Source organism: Mastigoproctus giganteus, chromosome 11 (genome assembly GCF_048544385.1).
Source record: "Mastigoproctus giganteus isolate SK-2022 chromosome 11, ASM4854438v1, whole genome shotgun sequence".
In the NCBI taxonomy this organism is placed as follows: Eukaryota; Metazoa; Arthropoda; class Arachnida; order Uropygi; family Thelyphonidae; genus Mastigoproctus; species Mastigoproctus giganteus.
The window spans coordinates 29,775,912-29,795,421 of record NC_143585.1 but is presented as its reverse complement, the minus strand read 5'-3'; the positions used below and the strand labels follow the sequence as shown (position 1 = coordinate 29,795,421).

The following is a 19,510-nucleotide window of genomic DNA, read 5'->3' as shown; positions in this document are numbered from 1 at the left end:
AAATGTTGACGAGTTCCTTATAACAGCGAGCTCTTTCTGCTTTGGGGTCAGCATTGAGATTTAATTCTAGGCCCTGTATTTTCGTTGGTATTTTCTTTTTAATTCTGAAGTTAAGCCCTCTGAAGATAACAAATAGATCAAGTGGCAGAGTTCCAGCTATCACCTGGATGGCAGCTGTGGACATAAAGCAACTCAGAAGCCTATGGCAGATATAAGCTAGTCTGTAACCAGGTCACAAAGGAAGTTAGGCAGGCGAAGGCAGATTACAAGAAATCTTTGGCAAAGGATGCTAAGAAAAACAGCAAGGATTTCTTTACTTATATAAAGTCTAAAAGGAAGGGGATGAATCTGATTGGTCGACTTGACATCAATGGTCCAACTGTTGATGATCCTGCTCAGATAGCAAACAAACTGAATGAGTATTTTGCATCTACAGTCACACATGAAGAGTTATTAAGGTTTGAAAATGGCAGCAGGTTATCAAATTGTAGCAAGGTGCTTAATGATTTTTTAATAACTGAGAGCAAAGTGGAGGAGAAATTGTTGAAGTTAAACATAAGAAAGGCACCTGGGATGGATGGGATTTATCCAGTTGTATTAAAGCAGGTGGCAAAGCAACTAAGCAAACCCTTAGCCATAATTATGAGAGCATCCTTGGACTCAGGGGAAGTCCCCTCAGACTGGAGATGTGCAAATGTATCCCCAATTCACAAAGGGGGATCGAAGGGTGACACGAGTAATTACAGACCAGTTAGTTTTAATTCGGTTCTGGGTAAAATAATGGAGTCACTGGTTAAGGATGCATTTCAGGATCATCTAGACAAGACTGCAGCAATAATTCATACACAGCATGGGTTTGTTCAGGGAAAGTCTTGTCTGACAAATTTGATTGGTTATTATGATGATGTGGTTACAAAGGAACTGGATGCAAAAAATAATTCTGATATCATATATTTGGATTTCAGGAAAGTTTTTGACACTGTTGCACCTGGAAGACTATTGTACAAATTGGAGAACAATGGTATTAAGGGTAAGTTGCTACAATGGATAAAAGGATGGTTGAGTGGGAGAAGACAGGGTGGTAATCAATGGGTGCTGCTCTTCATGGACTAATGTTATTAGTGGAGTGCCACAGGGTTCGGTGTTGGGTCCACTGTTGTTTTGTATATTTATCAATGATATTGATGAACGTATATCAGGCTTAGTGTCGAAGTTTGCAGATGATACAAAGGTTGGCAGGGTTGTTAATGACAGTAATGGAAGTATGGTACTGCAACAGGATTTAGAAAATTTTGGCAGATGGGCTAAGAAGTGGCAACTGAAGTTTAGCCTTGACAAATGCAAAGTACTGCATATGGGTAGAAGTAACCCCAGAGAAATGTACCAACTGTGTGGTACTACACTTAAGGTGGAAGAAAATGAAAAAGACCTGGGAGTAATTGTGCAGTCAGATATGAAGTTTTCTGAGCAATACAGACAGGCTGCCAGGGCAGGTCATGGGTTTTTTTTTATGATATATAGGAATTTTGCTAGCAGGGAAAAGGAGGTGATTGTCCCTCTGTATAAAGCAATGGTCAAGCCACACCTTGAGTACTGCATACAGGTCTGGAGGCCTCATTTTAGGAAGGATGTCGATTTGCTTGAGCGTGTACAGAGAAGGGCAACAAGATTGGTGAGGGGAATGAAGGGATCCTCTGACTAAGAGAGGCTTAAGTTCTGCAAATTGCAGTGGCTGGAGACTAGGCACCTGCGCAGTGATCTGATTGAGGTATATAAGGCCTTGAATGGGTTGAGCACGCTGAATTCTGATGGGATCCTTCCACTTGTTCAGATTACAAACCTAAAGGGGCATAAATTCGAATTAAGAAAAGACAGATGTAGAATAGATGTGCAGAAATTTGCCTTTAGCCAGCGGGTGGTTAATTGCTGGAACAAACTTCCATCTGTCGTTGTGCAAGTTGATAGGTTGAATAAATTTAAGGAGGAACTGGACAGGCATTTTGGAGGGAATGGTGTGATTTTTTTTTTTTTTTTTTTTGGCTCATACACTTGCTTTCTTGCATCACATGCCACCACTACTACTTCTACTACTTTGGCCAAGGATAAATCTGACCTGCTAGTATCCCATTTTTCTTCCACCTCACGTATTAATGATCTTGGTAAAACACCTCCCACCATTCTTAGCATGCTTCATTCAATGCCTGACAGTGGTCTTCTGTCAAAAGGATTTTGATGAATATTGATGCTAAGAAAGCTACAGGTCCTGATGGTATTTCTCCACTTGTTCTCAAAACCTGTGCACCTGAACTTACTCCTGTTCTTTGCCACCTTTTTTCACTTTCTTATTCCAAAAGTGTTTTTCCTTCTGCTTGGAAATTTGCTCATATCCAGCCAGTTCCTAAAAAGGGTGACAAATCCCTCCCATCCAATTATTGTCCCATTGCAATTACATCTACTCTTTCTAAAGTAATGGAGAAATCAATTAACCGCCAACTCTTAAACTACCTAGAAATCTTCCATCTGGTCGATGATTGCCAGTATGGATTCCATCAGTGTCGATCCACTGCTGATATTCTGGCTTATGTTACTCATTTATGGACAAATTCAACGGAAAAGTTTGGTGAAACACAAGCAGTTGCTCTTGACATCTCAAAGGCTTTCGATCATGTTTGGCATAAAGGTCTTCTTAACAAGATTCCATCTTATGGTTTGCCAACTGTTTTTGTAATTGTTTATCCAGTTTTCTCTCTGATCACTCACTGAGGGTGATGGTAGATGGTTCTCTGTCTGCTGGTGTCCCCCACTTTTTTCCACTTGTATATTAATGACCTTCTTCCGTTGACTGAAAATCCTATCCATAGTTTTGCCGATGATAGCATGTTGCATTCCACTTTCCATTTTGAGAAACCTTGCCCTGCTCAATCAGTTGTCTTTGCTCAATGGAGCAAACACAACTTAGTTGATTTCAATCCTTCTAAAGCTCAGTCTTGTCTTATATCTTGCAAAGAGGATTCTTCTGCTCCTATGCTTATCTTTGGTGACACTCCAATTTCTAGGCAAAATGATATATCTCTTCCACACTCTGACTTCTAATCTCTCTTGGCACAAGCACATTACAAACATTGCTTCCTCTGCATCTAAAAACCTTGGTTTTCTCTTTCCCTCTCGGCGTTACTTTTCTTCCAAACAACTGTTCACTCTGTACAAATCGCAAATCCGCCTTACCATGGAATATTGTTCCCATATCTGGGGTGGTGCCCCCAAAACCTCTCTCAGGCTTCTAGATTCCATTCAGAAGAGGGCAGTTAGGTTAATTAATGACTCTTCTCTAACAGAGTCTCTCCACTCGCTGTCCCATAGATGTACTGTTTCCTGCTGCATGCCTTTTCTAGATACTTCCATGGGCACTGCCCCAGATATGGGATCAATATTCCTTGGTAAGGCAGATTTGCAATTTGTACAGAGTGAACAGTTGTTTGGAACCGCCACCAGCCAACGTCCATTTACTGTCCAACTTCAAACTCACAGAACCAACTTTTCATCTTCCTCGTTTATTCATTCAACTGCCGGTTTCTGGAACAACCTTTCTTCACACATATTTTCTGAAAATTACAGTCTACAGAAGTTCAAGTCCAATGTCAACCTATCTTCTTTCGTCTTCTCAACCTCCAACCCAAGCACGGTACTAAGTACTATTGGTTCTAATACCTCTCGTTTTTTGGTTTTCATTAAAAAAAAAAAAAATGTATATATATATATATATATATATTTATAATTATTGATTAAAAAGTAAAGAAAGAAAGTTAAAAAGACAATAACTGTAACTAATATTTATGAGTCAAAGCAGTTGCAAGCAATCATGCAATACACCAATAATGTCTATAGAATATTAAGGATAATATAAAGAATTATTAGAAAAAGTAAATCAATCCAATAATAATACCATCATGGACCTAAGAAAACGCAAAAAAAAAAAAAAAAAAAAAAAAAAAAAAATTATTATCGCTTTTTACCGACAATCTAGATGACTTCAACTGGGGCCAACCACCCAGAATGAAGGCAAAAAACAACAAGAGGTTCTCTGTTTATGTGATGATCAATATATGCTAAGTAATTTAAATCTAAACCAAATATAAACCAGTATAGGCCAAATATAAATCGAATACAAATAAATCGAATGATGATAAAAGTTAAGAAAATTTAGAAATATTAGAATCAAAGGTAAGAAATATAAGTAAAATATAAATGTAAGCATATATTAATCATCGTTGACCCGACAGAGAACGTAATTTAATGATTAAAATAAGATTAAATATATAATACATACTACATATTGACCGTATCTAGGACATAATGTAATAGTCGTCAAAATAATGTGGAGCCCCCTATGTGATGGATACGGTAAAAATAAATAAATAATTAAATTAACGCATAAAGAAACATGCAGATAGTAAGAAGAAAAACTAAAGGAGTAGGAATAATAGAACCTGAACTCCACAAAGGCGAAAAATAGTGGTATAGATAAGAAATAGTTTCTCCTACGTCCTCGGATTGCCCTAATAATTTCGGAGAAATAAAAATAAAGAGTGTAGGACAGTTTAAAGACATTACAAGATATAAGTTGTGGCTTGGGTATGCGCGGGATCACAAACCCGTTCCTATAGCAGGACCCTGAGCTGAATTTGCATGTTATCTCAGCATGAACTTAAGTAAATTTAAATGAATTTAACTATATATTTAAAAAAAAAAAAAAGGGTGATACACTGTAATTTGCAAGCTGGTGGGTACAAGTTTTCTACGCCGTAAGACACCAAGAATGCAAAGTGTATCCTATTTCCATTTATATTTTACATCTTACATTTATATTTTACTTATATTTCTTACCTTTGATTCTAATATTTCTAAATTTTCTTAACTTTTATCATCATTCAATTTATTTATATTCGATTTATATTTGGCCTATACTGGTTTATATTTGGTTTAGATTTAAATTACTTAGCATATATTGATCATCACAGAAACAGAGAACCTCTTGTTGTTTTTTGCCTTCATTCTGGGTGGTTGGCCCCAGTTGAAGTCATCTAGATTATCGGTAAAAAGCGATAATAATTTTTTTTTTTTTTTTGCGTTTTCTTAGGTCCCTGATGGTATTATTATTGGATTGATTTACTTTTTCTAATAATTCTTTATATTATCCTTAATATTCTATATATATATATATATATAAAATAATAATATAATATATAAAAGATTGTATTAAAGAGTAAAAACAGAAAATGATATGGCAAATGCACCGAAGCGCGCAAAGCATCAGCAACGGATGCAAATGTAAATATATGTATATTATAATTAATATGATAAATAAAAGTAAAGATGGCAGTTCGAAACATCCGGAAAGCTTAAAAAATTACATCAAAATGTCAAAAGAAAGTTGCGATAGCCTACATCAGATAAAGGCGGGAAAATTTGCTAAATACAGTACTCCGAAACGGGGAAGAAAAGAAAATATGAAATTAATAAATAATAAAATCTGATGTCAGCAAAGTAAATATTGATGCTAAATCAGGTATTTCATCGGGGGACTACACCTGACATAGCATCAACGGACTGCATTTCCATACTTGCCCATAGTTATGCAAGAGAAAATTTATAAATGTTAATAAATAAATAAATGTAAAAAAAAAAAAAAAAAACGGAAAAGTATCTCTTACAAAGTATGGAAAAGGTAGTCCCTATGCAGTATTATAATGAAAATATAATTAAGATAAAAAGGTGAATATTATAAAAAGTAGAAGATTAAAAATATTATACTTGAAAATGGCGACGCGAAACTACATGAGGTCAATACGATAGCTGCAAACAAAACAAATAAAACAGCTACTAACGAAAAAATAGATGACTAGTGGCCTCTATAATCAGTTTTTAAGACAGTATTTTAAATACACAGAATAAAGTAAATTTTAGGCAGACAAGAAGAAATGTGGCGAGAAGTGTACCAGACAGGTTCATATATATATAAAAAAAAATAAATAAATAAAATAAATAAATAAAACGGGAGAGGCTGTGGTTTTAAGCTTAGTATCGTGCAAAGCAGCAGATGGCTAAAACTTAAATTAATATAAATAGTGCATTAAAACCAACAGAGATAACAGAATGATAAAAATCGTTTAGACAAACAAATGCACCAAAGTGCGCAAAGCAGCAGCAAAGGATGCAGATGTATATAAAATAATATAAATGCCAATGCAAGCAACACTAAAGGCCACAAGGAAAAAATAGATTAACTATAGAATAAAGATTGAAGCCAGCAAAATGGCAAACCAGAGTTAAAAACAAGACCATCTAAAAACTGAATAACAGAGATGGGTGTAATTTAAAGAACAGTATCACGCAAAGCAGCAGATAACTAATTCTTAAATTGATATAATAATATAATATATAAAAGATTGCCATATCCAGTTTATTTAACTCTCTGATGTTTTCTGTTTTTACTCTTTAATACAATCTTTTATATATTATATTATTATATCAATTTAAGAATTAGTTATCTGCTGCTTTGCGCGATACTGTTCTTTAAATTACACCCATCTCTGTTATTCAGTTTTTAATGGTCTTGTTTTTAACTCCGATTTGCCATTTGCTGGCTTCAGTCTTTATATTCTATAGTTAATCTATTTTTTCCTTGTGGCCTTTTGTGTTGCTTGCATTGGCATTTATATTATTTTATATACATCTGCATCCTTTGCTGCTGCTTTGCGCACTTTGGTGCATTTGTTTGTCTAAACGATTTTTATCATTCTGTTATCTCTATTGGTTTTAATGCACTATTTATATTAATTTAAGTTTTAGTCATCTGCTGCTTTGCATGATGCTAAGCTTAAAACCACAGCCTCTCCCGTTTTATTTATTTATTTTATTTTTTTTATATATATATGATCCTGTCTGGTACACTTCTCGCCCCATTTCTTCTTATCTGCCTAAAATTTACTTTATTCTGTGTATTTAAAATACTGTCTTAAAAACTGATTATAGAGGTCACTAGTCATCTATTTTTTCGTTAGTAGCTGTTTTATTTGTTTTGTTTGCAGCTATCGTATTGACCTCATGTAGTTTCGCGTCGCCATTTTCAAGTATAATATTTTTAATCTTCTACTTTTTATAATATTCACCTTTTTATCTTAATTATATTTTCATTATAATACTGCGTAGGGACTACCTTGTCCATACTTTGTAAGAGATACTTTTCCGTTTTTTTTTTTTTTTTTTACATTTATTTATTTATTAACATTTATAAATTTTCTCTTGCATAACTATGGGCAAGTATGGAAACGCAGTCCGTTGATGCTATGTCAGGTGTAGTCCCCCGATGAAATACCTGATTTAGCATCAATATTTACTTTGCTGACATCAGATTTTATTATTTATTAATTTCATATTTTCTTTTCTTCCCCGTTTCGGAGTACTGTATTTAGCAAATTTTCCCGCCTTTATCTGATGTAGGCTATCGTAACTTTCTTTTGGCATTTTGATGTAATTTTTTAAGCTTTCCGGATGTTTCGAACTGCCATCTTTACTTTTATTTATCATATTAATTATAATATACATATATATATATATATATATATATAAATAATATGTAAAATATTTTATACTCACATCTGGCTCCTTTCCACCTGCAGACTTTGCTGTTTTTCGAATTTGAGACTGATGTTCTTCTACTAACATAGCTGCCAGCACATACATTTTTTTTAGGCGTAGGGGTTCACTGTGTTTTTCAGATTCATCCTTTGCTAACTAAAATCAAAAAACAAGAAAAGAGACGTGTGAGTATAATAACATACACCACATTAATTTGAGCAGTGTGCATATCTAAACTGATATCGAACTATCTCCATCTAACATTAATATTTATTAATAACAAGAAGAAATTTGTTTTGTCCTGGGAGAGCAAAACACCTCCTTATAATTTGAATGAAAGATTTAATATGATGGGGAACAAGCATGGGAGCATAATCTATACAGGTAGAAAAAGGAATGTCCAAATGACAGCATCCAATAAACAACTACTTGCACTTATAGTGAAACAAGATCATGGGATCACACTAGCTAAAGTCACTGAGCAATGTCAAATGGCTTACTGTAGACTTCCTGCTGAATTGATGGGCTCATTTGCATTGCATATTTATGATATAATTGAATGAACAATTTCTCTTTCATGATTATGGATCGATTCAATAAAAAAGAATTAAAACATGAAGCTAAGCTTCCACAACTAACTAAAATCCTGCTTTCAGAATGTCTCAAGTTATTTGGAATAACAGAGCATCAGAAAACAATGGTAACAAGGATGCCCTGAATGGGACTTTTCAGACAAACAGTACACAAATCAACGGCCTGAGGTGTCTCCCATGTCTGCTATGGAGGAAGATCCTGCCACATAAAGTGACTCTGTCCACTTGAACCTATACATGCCCTTAGATGCCTCATACAAGCAGCACAATATAGATAGGAAGACAGATAGATAGGAGCAAGGGACAATAAGGAATCTCTCAGTTCTGGCTGGTTGACATACAATGAGCATTAAGCCTACCCATCAGAACTCTTTTAACACTCTATAACAACTCCTTTCTAAGGGAGGACACAAGGACACACTATTGAGCATAATCACGTTGATTGGATTATATCTGGGGGAGGAGGGAGAAAAAAGATCAAGACAGACTCTGTGCATAGGGACTGATGCCTACCCTGGAGAAATGCGAAATACATGTATTCTGGTAAGAATGATAAGGAGGTTGCTGATATTGCAGAATTTATGAGCTTATGCTCAGTGACAAAAGAGAAGTCACTAGGGGATAAGTATCATATAGAAATCTTTACAAGATCCAGGATTTCTGTTTCATACTTAGGGTCCATAACACAGCCAGAAGGCATTAAAAGATTTTTAGAGAGGAATATGAAACTTTGGTAGATGTGTAACCCCTAAAAACTAGGCATCCAACATAAGCTTTGCTTCAGTCAGCCCCACTCTTTTAACCATCAAATATCAACAGATCTTGGACGTCAGGTCCTGATTTCCAGAGCATCTTGGTCAGACTCTATGCCAATAGGAGGGAGAATTTCTTAGTGAAATTACCCAAGACAAGGGACAAAATTACCAAATTGCCACTTTGGTAAGAGTCTAACTACATCAACTGGTGTTTTGTGCATAATGTTAGAAGCACTGTTAATAAGATAAATTCATTCTGTTTCTTGAAGAATTTGACTTCATCCTTCTTATGGAAACATGGTTTTTGCATGGAATAAAACTTGATCTGCTACTTGAAGAAAATGTATGTGGCTGTCTAAATGATAACAGGGAAAGCAGAGAGCAAGCTCTGGAGAATACATATGGAATCTTCAGTGTCACTATTCATTCCAAGCTGAGCTAACCCTTGTTGGCCCAGCTTGGGATTGACAACTTTTGTGCCTCTGTCATCTCAAACATTTTCCAGTTAAATGAACAAAGGCAATGTTTTGACAAATACCTGATTATACAGATACACTACTACCCACTCAACAGAGTGCCCCTTGGAAGACACAAACTGCTGAGTACTTAAAGTAATCAGCCAACTACCAAACAAGACTACAGTCAGTCAGTCCAAGTGGCTTTCTGCTATTCTTTGCTAAAATTCATAGCACTTTCATCCTCTGACTTCCCATACTGAATGCCTCAAACAGCAACCTTTTGAGCGGGCCCACAACTACAATCTGGGAACATCTACTTTGATACTCTGGTGCCCAAAAAAAAAAACACACAATGAACCATATTGACTTTAAACCCATAACCATAGGATGCTTATTCTTTAAAATTTGTATAAGGCCATCTTACCCTCAATATCAGAACACTGTTTCCACCAAATACTGCCAGGTCACCACTCTATCCTTCAAATTAGATCATCACCAATTTAATGGAAATTCTAATCAAAATTGAGGGTGTGCGCTCAATAATAAGGTGCTTTAGACAGTCTTTCTGTACATGCAGCATATGACAATTTGCATATCCCAGCATTCATTCAATGTTCTTAGGAATATTTTAAAAAAGTCTATTTCTTTAGAATATAATGTGATTAGTGCATATATCTTAAAGTTTGACCATAAAAAATTAAGGCAGATTAAAATTTAATTTCTTATTAAAGATTAAAAAGTGCTATTTTTTTAAAGATTAATTGCTAAATGCAGTTATTCTAACTTACTTTAAACATTATTCGAGCAGCATCAAGAAATCGGTTGGCTTTTCTATACAGCTCCACAGCACTTAGAACTTTTTTCTTATCCAGCAAATGTCTAGCATACTTTGCTAGCAAGGTATCTATTTCTTTAATATTGTATTTCTGAGCAAGGCTGATGGCCATATTCCATTGATTTAATGTCACACAACAGTCAATGGCAGCTTTTGCTTTATTAGCCTAAAAGTAACATTTAGATCAGTTCAGATAAATAAATAAACATTACAATTAAAAAAAGTATTTATAACTGCAGCAACTTGGCTGTTATTATCAACTCTGATTACTATAAATATAACTGATAAGCACAGAAAAAACCTCAGAAATCCAGCAAGACTGGGACTTAATCTTGCCAGATTTTTGAAAATTTCTGATTTGTGGAACCTAATACTGTAGAACTCCATTAGTGCACTGACTATTGTAGAAAGATTACACAATATTCTGGTAAAATGAAGCAGAATTGCGAGAACAGCAATTATATAGCATATCTCTCATTTCAGGAAAATTTCCTAAGTTTAATTGCCTTAAATAAAATTAAAAAAAAAAAAAACTGTAATGGCAATTATATCAATACAATCAGTTGTATTAATAATAAATAATACAACTGTGCATGTATGATTCACAGGTAGTTTTGCCATAGTTTCCTGAAGCTGTGTACTCCCCAATATCAAACTCATGCTACAATATGACTGAATGATTTATTGATAAGCAAACTTCTAGTAGTAATTGTTGTTAAAACTGTATAACATATAAGCAAGCATTTCCACCCCATAGATATTTGTCATTTAGGAGCAACAAACAGTTATGTTACTATGACTGTTGTTGTAAGTTTATAGATGTATCAGCGACTTAAACCACATTGCATCATTGTGTGTATTGTAGAAGAGTGTGTTCATCGACCAATGCATGTTGTGCAGACTAAAAACTTTAATCTCTCTGCCCAACATTAACTAACTACAGCCCCAACTGAGGCAGTCATTTAAAAATTCTTCCAATCTATGATGGGACTTGAACCAAGACCTTGCCTCCAAGTGACTAAAAAGTGGAAAACTCAGTATACTGTCAAGGACACTATTACACATAACTGTTACTAACATAACAGTTAGCTATGTTAGTTATGCTAAAACAATAATTATAACAAATCTATATGTTACTAATTAACAGTTAAGCATTGTAGCATTTCATACTTGATCCTGCATTTTTCCTGTTTGCACAATAACTAATAGAGATTTCTGAAATTTTCAGCTGTCTGGATGTAGAAGTTTAAAAGTGTGAGGGCATTCAAATTCAACTGTAACAATTAGGCTTAAAATACTTTAAATCTCAACTGAAAATTCAGTGGAGATTAAACACTTTTTTTTTGGAAAGGTAATGGGAGTTTCAGCTGTGTGTGTGTGTGGCAGCGCATGTGCATGTGTGGATGAAGTAACTGAAGAGCATGAAATCACAAATTCACTGGGGCCAAAAAAGATCCTACATGGCTGGTTAAGGGTTAGTCATTAAAAGATAAAAAAAATAACTAATAAAAAATAAACAAATAAGGTTGCTGTGGACAAACTTATGTTTATAAACTAAGAAAAAACATTAATGTGAAGCTGCTGTAACTAGTCCTGATGTTTCAATTTTTCTCTAATATGGTACACAATCTTGGAAATATACTAAGATGATTGATATCCAATAGTTGCAGAAATATCAAATTAAGGTCAGTTTGGTGGTACTACAACTTCACTTCATTTTCACCAATAAACAAAATCTTAGGTATTAAACAATTGATTATAACTGAGAGATTCTTTTGTGAAGGACAGATGTTATTGCTCATGATCATCACTATTTAAAGATTTTAAAGACCAACAAGAAGTTAATGGTTTAAAAAAGATTTTTAATAAAAAAGAAAATGGTTTAAAAAGGATTTTTAATAAAAAATAAAATGGTTTAAAAAAAAAGAGTTTTAATAAAAAATAAAATGGTTTTAAAAGATTTTAATGCGATTTAAAGACCAATCAAGAAGTTTTGCATACCTTGATGAAATCTGGATTTTCATAAAACTCAAGTTTCATCATGAAAATTTAATTAGTGACATAATGATAATAGTACAGACCAATAAGAGTAGAGCATACTGCTTGGGAAATGTAACTATTTGATTTTGTTACATGTAGGAACTGACAGATTTATACCAATTGCTGTTTCAATCTAAAACTAATTCTGAAAATTGTGATGAAATGAATGGAGATTGTTTCACAATTTGGTACAAATCCAACTACTTCCAACTATTCTGAAATTCAGTTAACAGTTATGGATAATGTGCTACATCATAGTACTCTGCAAGAAAAAATGTTAAAGTAGAATGGAAAAAGGCTGAAATAATTAATTGGCTCAATTGTTATAGTGTATAAAACTCACCAGATTTGCTTAAATGAGATTTATACAGTAAAGTGAAAAAACACAAGGAAAAAAATTTCCATTCCTAATGATACTACAGAAATTAACGGATGTAAAGTTTTAGACTGCCACTTTACCATTGCAAACTTAATCCATGAGAGTTTACATGGTCACAGGTAAAGGGGGGGAAAGGCAAAAACATTATTTAACTTTCAAATTTGCTGATGTTGAAAAACAAACACAATCAACTATAAAAACTGCGGCAGTAAAAAAATGTATTAAAAAGTTAAATTGGAAATTTTGTACTGGGAAGCTGCTGGCCTTGTCAAAGAACAAATTGAATCCCTCATTATAAATGCTTTGCTTTCCCAGGAATAATTAAATGAGTTTCTTCCAATTAATATTTATTGCCTAGGTAGCTTGATATAATTTTAGACACGACTACTAAAATTTCCATGCTGTTAGGTATGGGTATTAGTTGGAACCAAATAACGGAAAAAATACGCAGATAAAATAATAATTCACTACATTAATGTTGTTGTTGCTCCACAGATATTTTGTGAAAACAATAAATTCCCCTTATGTTCAATGTTTGTGGTATGCTATTCACTTCTGACAAGCTATGTTGAAAGGGAAATTAATTTTTTTTTTTTTTTTAGAGGGTGAAAGCTCATTAGATTTCTGATGAGCAGATCTTGCCATTTCTCATGATATTCTTTGCTGCAGCCACTAAATGATTAATGAATGACAAGACAACTTAGGTTGAGAAATAACTTGCTCTGTTAATGCAAAAATTTAAGCAATATTCATTTTGTAAGTGTATGCTTGAAGAATGGCAAGGAAACCTATTTATGAAATTAAGCTTTTCAACCAATAACCAATTTACTTAATAAAACTAAATCAATAATTTTGTTACTTTAAAACATATTGACACCTTGGTAAGCATCATTTGTTACGATGTATGAGTAACTAATGCCAAGTTAGCTTATAGGTAAGTTATAAATCAGTAAATTATTATTAGTAGAAATTCTGACATGACACTAAATGAATTAAGATTATAAGTATTCTAAAGAATTAAATTTTCACTGTTCATGATAAAGAAAGTGAAAGGATTTTCTTTGCCGACTACCAACAACAGCAATCATTCTTTAATTATTTTTATTACAGGAAGAACACATTTTGGATGCATATCTGATTCAAACAGAGCTTAAAGAGGGTCTGAAACTATACTTAGGAACCAAAAAACTCTAAATCTGTCACTTTATTGTACAAAGTTAAGCTTGTGATTTATAAACTTTATGGTCAATTATATACCCAAGCTTTGCCTTTCACAAAAGATTCATATAGAAATGAGTTAAAATTATAGGTATTCTTGTCCAAAGTGTTGCCATTGCTTCACAGATTTCAATTAAAAATGCTAATACAGACGAATCAAAAATTTGCAAAATGTTCCAAAATCTGTAATAATACCTTTACTATAGCTACAATCTATATCTGATGAATTTTCCATTACAGAAGAATAAATGAGAACTCAAGTCCAGAATGATGGCATATACGCAAATACATACTACTGAAATCAGTTAGTATAAATTACAATCTCTCAAACAAAAAGAAACTTGTCTCACTTCACGTCTTTATAATTCTTTCTAGTGTTCTCTTCTTTATATTATCAGGCAAGAAGAACTGGAGATAATAACAGCAGATAATTTTAATAATAGAAACAATAAAGCAAGTGATAATTTTTACTTGTGCAATAATACCATGATATGCCCTTACCTTAATGTAAGTCGTGACTGCTTGTTCACACATACCAACTGAGGTAAACATAACTCCCAATTCCTAAAACAAATTGAAATAATGAAGAACTTGATTATACACAGATTTCTAACTAAACATTTGTAATGATCACAAATACTAATAAACTGAAAATTCATTAAAAGAAGTACAATGAAAGTGATGTAATTATTTTTTAAAAAAGAAACTACCATCAACTATATAAGTACACATAAAAGCTAAGGAAAAGTGCAAATGTCAGTTGTCATTCCTAGTTTAATTCCCCGAGGACATTGTAGTGCCTTGCTAATTTTTCTTGATCAAAAACCATTAAGAGGAAAGCTCTGTAATTTGAATATGAACCATTAAGATGGCATATATTATGCTTCATTGTGGAAGATTTGAAATATTCAGTTGCAGCTAAATTTATATTTCACCTTTGTGTGCTACTGCAAAGACCAATGTCAGAGATTCAAATAACTGATTATGTAAAGCAAGGAGATTTACTGGAAAAAAATAATGGAAATTATTATACTCTGAACTGTGCATGCAAAGAGGTTTTAAAATAATTATGAAACCCTCACACAAGACTTGAGTGTGAGTGTGAAAAATTCCCATAGAAGTTTCACTTGGCCAAATAGGCATTGAACTTAGGCCTTTTCAACATGATCTAGAAGAACTAGCTTACAAGATTTAAGTTTATGCTGTTTAGTGGAGCAGGCAAACCTGTATGCAAAACTGAAATTGCAACCTAACCTGGCAAAACTCCGAGAGCTGTCTTAGCAGCCTTCTACAATGTTCAGAAAATTTCATAACAGATTGTATAGTTACTCCCAAGTCTTTTTATTATCTACATTTTTTTTAGTTTGGTAGTAGCCAAGTGGTAAGTTAATTTAGGATTACTGCTTATATAAGATTAAATGTAAGGTCTTGCATATGCTACCCAGATACAAGACCTAACATTTTCCAGAATTAAACCTTAGCTGTAATTTCTTGGCCCATCCAAATAACTTATCTATATCTTGTTGAAATAGCATACCCTGATTACTGTCATTAATGACCCTGACCACCTCTGTATTATCAGGAAACTGAGACATTAAAACTGAAATACCTACATAAATATCATTGATAAATACCAGAAACAGTAAGAGGCCAAGAACCAAACCATGTGGGATCCCACTTACAACTTTAGTCCAGGAAGAAATTGCTGTTGCTTAAAAACAACAAAAACCACCATATTCTAGTTTCTTCAGTCTTAACTGTTAAAAAAGAACATTTTTCAACAACCTTTTATGTTTGGAATTACCATGAAAAAGTACAATACAAGGATACACTAAAAAATGAATCATATAATGCATGGCTTGCTAAGGGTTTGCAATTTTGTTCTACCACTGCCTTATAAAAAAAAAATTATGTATGCACTGAATATGTGACTGGAGGGAGTCCGAGTAGTGTGTATGCGGGGAGCATTGTCGAGGCCACGTTATATCAAGGATCTGGGTATATTGGAGGCTTGAAGTGGTGGAACCCATGTTTAGTCTCTAGAGCTAAGTTCCGGTCAACCCTTCCCAATCTCTTCCATCATGCAGTATGATTGATGACTTTTGAGATTATGATGAACGTCGTGGCGAGATCCAATATTCCTTACATTTCGAGGGTACAGCTCTAAAACGGTGTTCACAGGCCGGCTGCTAGTTAGTACACTGGACTGAACCTATTGGTAACTCTCTAGGAGGCTTCCGGATCAGCTAGTGTATAATCTTGCTACCTCTACTCTGCCAGATAGTGACTGGAGGGAGTCCGAGTAGTGTGTATGCGGGGAGCATTGTCGAGGCCACGTTATGTCAAGGATCTGGGTATATTCTCACCATGTATGTAAGCCATATGCAAAAATGTCATTACTTCATAAAGCATGACCCCCCCCCCACACACACTTTTTCTTACTATTGAATACACCATGAATTGTCAAACTAATAGAGCAAGCTTATCTACGAAAAGATCTAAACCTCCCAAGGACTTCATAATTCATTTCACAAATATACGTGGTCTCAATTCTAATCTCAACGATGTCCATTTCCACTTGCAGTCTGCCAAACCCCATGTACTTTTTCTGACAGAATCTCAGTTATCGGTTGATTCAACTACTGCTCATCTCAGATGCCCAAATTATTCGCTGTATGAATCCTTTCACCTCAAAGGTGGTACTTGTGCATATGTCCGTTTGGATATTCCCTGTCAGAGACTTGGCAATTTGAAATCTCCTCTCTTTGATCTTCTCTAGCTTAAAATCTCTCTACCTCATTGTGTTAAATTCATCTGTTGTCTCTACCGTTCTCCCAACTCCACTAATCACTTGGAGCTCTTTGACTTCCTCTCTTTGCAACTTGACTTTCTCCAGTCCAACTTTCCTAACAGTGAGGTAATTTTCCTTGGTGATTTTAATGTTCACAACTCCAGCTGGCATCCATTTTCTAGTCACACCGATCCAGCAGGTCGAGATGCTGAGGCTTTTGCAATTACTAATGACCTAGCACAGATTGTTCATTTACCTACAAGAATACCGGACAATCCTAATCATACAGCCAATACGCTTGATCTTTTTCTCACAAACAACCCTTCTAAGTACACGGTCAAAGTGAGAGGTCCTTTAGGAACTTCAGATCACAACTTGGTGATTGTCTCTTCCCCAATGGAACCTTTATCTTACGGCTATTCCCAACCTTGTATTGTTTGGCATTACAAGAATGCATGGGATGACCTGCGAGACTTCTTTTCTTCTTTTCCGACCAAGGAAAAGAAGAAGAAGATTACTGTTTCAAAACTTCTGATGTCAATGTTTGCTCAGATCATGTCAGTGAAATTATTCTTGCAGGAATGGAATCCTTTATCCCACACTCCACTTTAAAATCTCGTCCTTTATCTAAACCTTGGTTTTCCAATAAATGTGCTAAGGCTGTCCAAGAGAAGAATGTTGCATATCGTAATTGGCTTGTTTCTAATTCTTCAGTTTCATTTTTTGCCTACACCAAAGCTCACAACAATTGTAAAGCAGTTATTAATCAGTCCAAACTAGAGTTTGAACAGGCTAAGAGTAGAAAACTTGCTTCTTGCCCTAATGGTAGCCGAGCATTCTGGTCTCTTGCCAAAGCCATTGGCCGCAACTTTTGCCCATCTCTGCTCCCACCTCTGTCCAAACCAGATGGTTCTGTTGTCACTTCAGCCAAGGATAAAGCTGACCTGCTAGCATCCTATTTTTCTTCCAACTGATGTATTAATGATTTTGGTAAAACACCTCCCACCATTCCCAACACGCTCCATTCAATGCCTCCTGTGGTCTTCTGTCAGAAGGATATCAGAAGGATGTTGATGAATCTTGATGCTAAGAAAGCTCCAGGTCCTGATGGTATTTCTCCACTTGTTCTCAAAACCTGTGCTCCTGAACTTACTCCTATTCTTTGCCGCCTTTTTTCACTTTCTTATTCCAAAGGTGTTTTTGAGCAAATGCTTGGAAATTTGCTCATATCCAGCCAGTTCCTAAAAAGGGTGACAAATCCCTCCCATCCAATTATTGCCCCATTGCAATTACTTCTACTCTTTCTAAAGTAATGGAGACATCAATTAACCACCAACTCTTAAACTACCTAGAAACCTTCCGTCTGATCAACGATCGCCAGTATGGATTCCGTCAGTGTCGATCCACTGGTGATATTCTGGCTTATGTTACCCATTTATGGACTAATTCAATGGAAAGGTTCGGTGAAACACAAGTAGTTGCTCTTGACATCTCAAAGGCTTTTGATCGTGTTTGGCATAAAGGTCTTCTAAACAAGCTTCCATCTTATGGTTTGCCAACTGTTTTTAGTAATTGGTTATCCAGTTTTCTCTCTGATCACTCACTGAGGGTGATGGTAGATGGCTCTCTGTCTTCTAACTTCTCCACTAATGCCGGTGTCCCCCAAGGTTCAGTTCTTTCCCTCACTCTTTTCCTCTTGTATATCAATGACCTTCTTCCATGGAAATCCTATCCATAGTTTTGCCGATGATAGCACATTGCATTCAACTTTTCATTTTGAGAAACCTTGTCCTGCTCAATCAGCTTCAACTTCTCAAAAATCTGCTACCAATTCCTTAAATGCCAATCTTCAGATAATTTTCCAGTGGGGCAAAGACAACTTAGTTGATTTCAACCCTTCTAAAACTCAGTCTTGTCTTATATCTCGCAAAAAGGATTCCTCTGCTCCTATGCTTATCTTTAGTGACACTCCGATTTCTAGGCAAAATGATATATCTCTTTTGGGGATTACCCTGACTTCTAATCTCTCTTGGCTCAAGCACATTACAAATATTGCTTCCTCTGCATCTAAAAAACTTGGTTTTCTCTTTCGCTCTCGGCATTACTTTTCTTCCAAACAGCTGCTCACTCTGTATAAATCGCAAATCCGCCCTGCCATGGAATATTGTTCCCACATCTGGGGTGGTGCCCCCAAAACCTCTCTCAGGCTTCTTGATTCCATTCAGAAGAGGGCAGTTAGGTTAATTAATGATTCATCTCTAACAGAGTCTCTCCACTTGCTTTCTCATAGACGCACTGTTTCTGCTGCATGCCTTTTCTACAGATACTTCCATGGGCACTGTTCTTCTGAATTGGCTTTTATAATTCCCGCTCTCTCTTTCAAAACAGTCCGAACACGTGCCACCACTAGCCAACATCCATTTACTGTCCAACTTCAAAACCACAGAACCAACTTTTCATCTTCCTCATTTATTCATTCAACTGCTGTTTTCTGGAACAACCTTCCTTCATACGTATTTTCTGAAAATCACAATCTACAGAAGTTCAAGTCCAATGTCAACAAATATCTTCTTTCGTCTTCTCAACCTCCAACCCAAGCACGGTACTAAGTACTATAGGTTCTAATACCTCTCGTGTTTGGGGTTCACATAAAAAAAAAAAAAAAAAAAAAAAAGAATTGTCCTATATATACTCTATATAATCTGTATAAGAGATAAACTAGAGCATAAGTTATATGATACCTAGCTGAACTGTTTTACACTACGTTGTAACCAAAACAAGGTCTGACATCATATGTTTTTTT

At 34.9% G+C, this 19,510-nt stretch overlaps 1 protein-coding gene across 1 annotated transcript in view; it reads right to left on the bottom strand.

The window, feature by feature from the left end:
- Oseg4 (intraflagellar transport protein Oseg4) overlaps positions 1-19,510 on the bottom strand; it is a 270,266-nt gene that overhangs the window by 47,560 nt on the left and 203,196 nt on the right. Inside the window, exons 26-28 of the mRNA XM_090385309.1 lie at positions 14,418-14,480; positions 10,233-10,445; positions 7,657-7,794 (exon numbers count right to left, since the gene is read on the bottom strand). Of these exons, the coding sequence (XP_090241435.1) occupies positions 7,657-7,794; positions 10,233-10,445; positions 14,418-14,480 (414 nt within the window). The remainder of the gene's footprint in view (positions 1-7,656; positions 7,795-10,232; positions 10,446-14,417; positions 14,481-19,510) is intronic.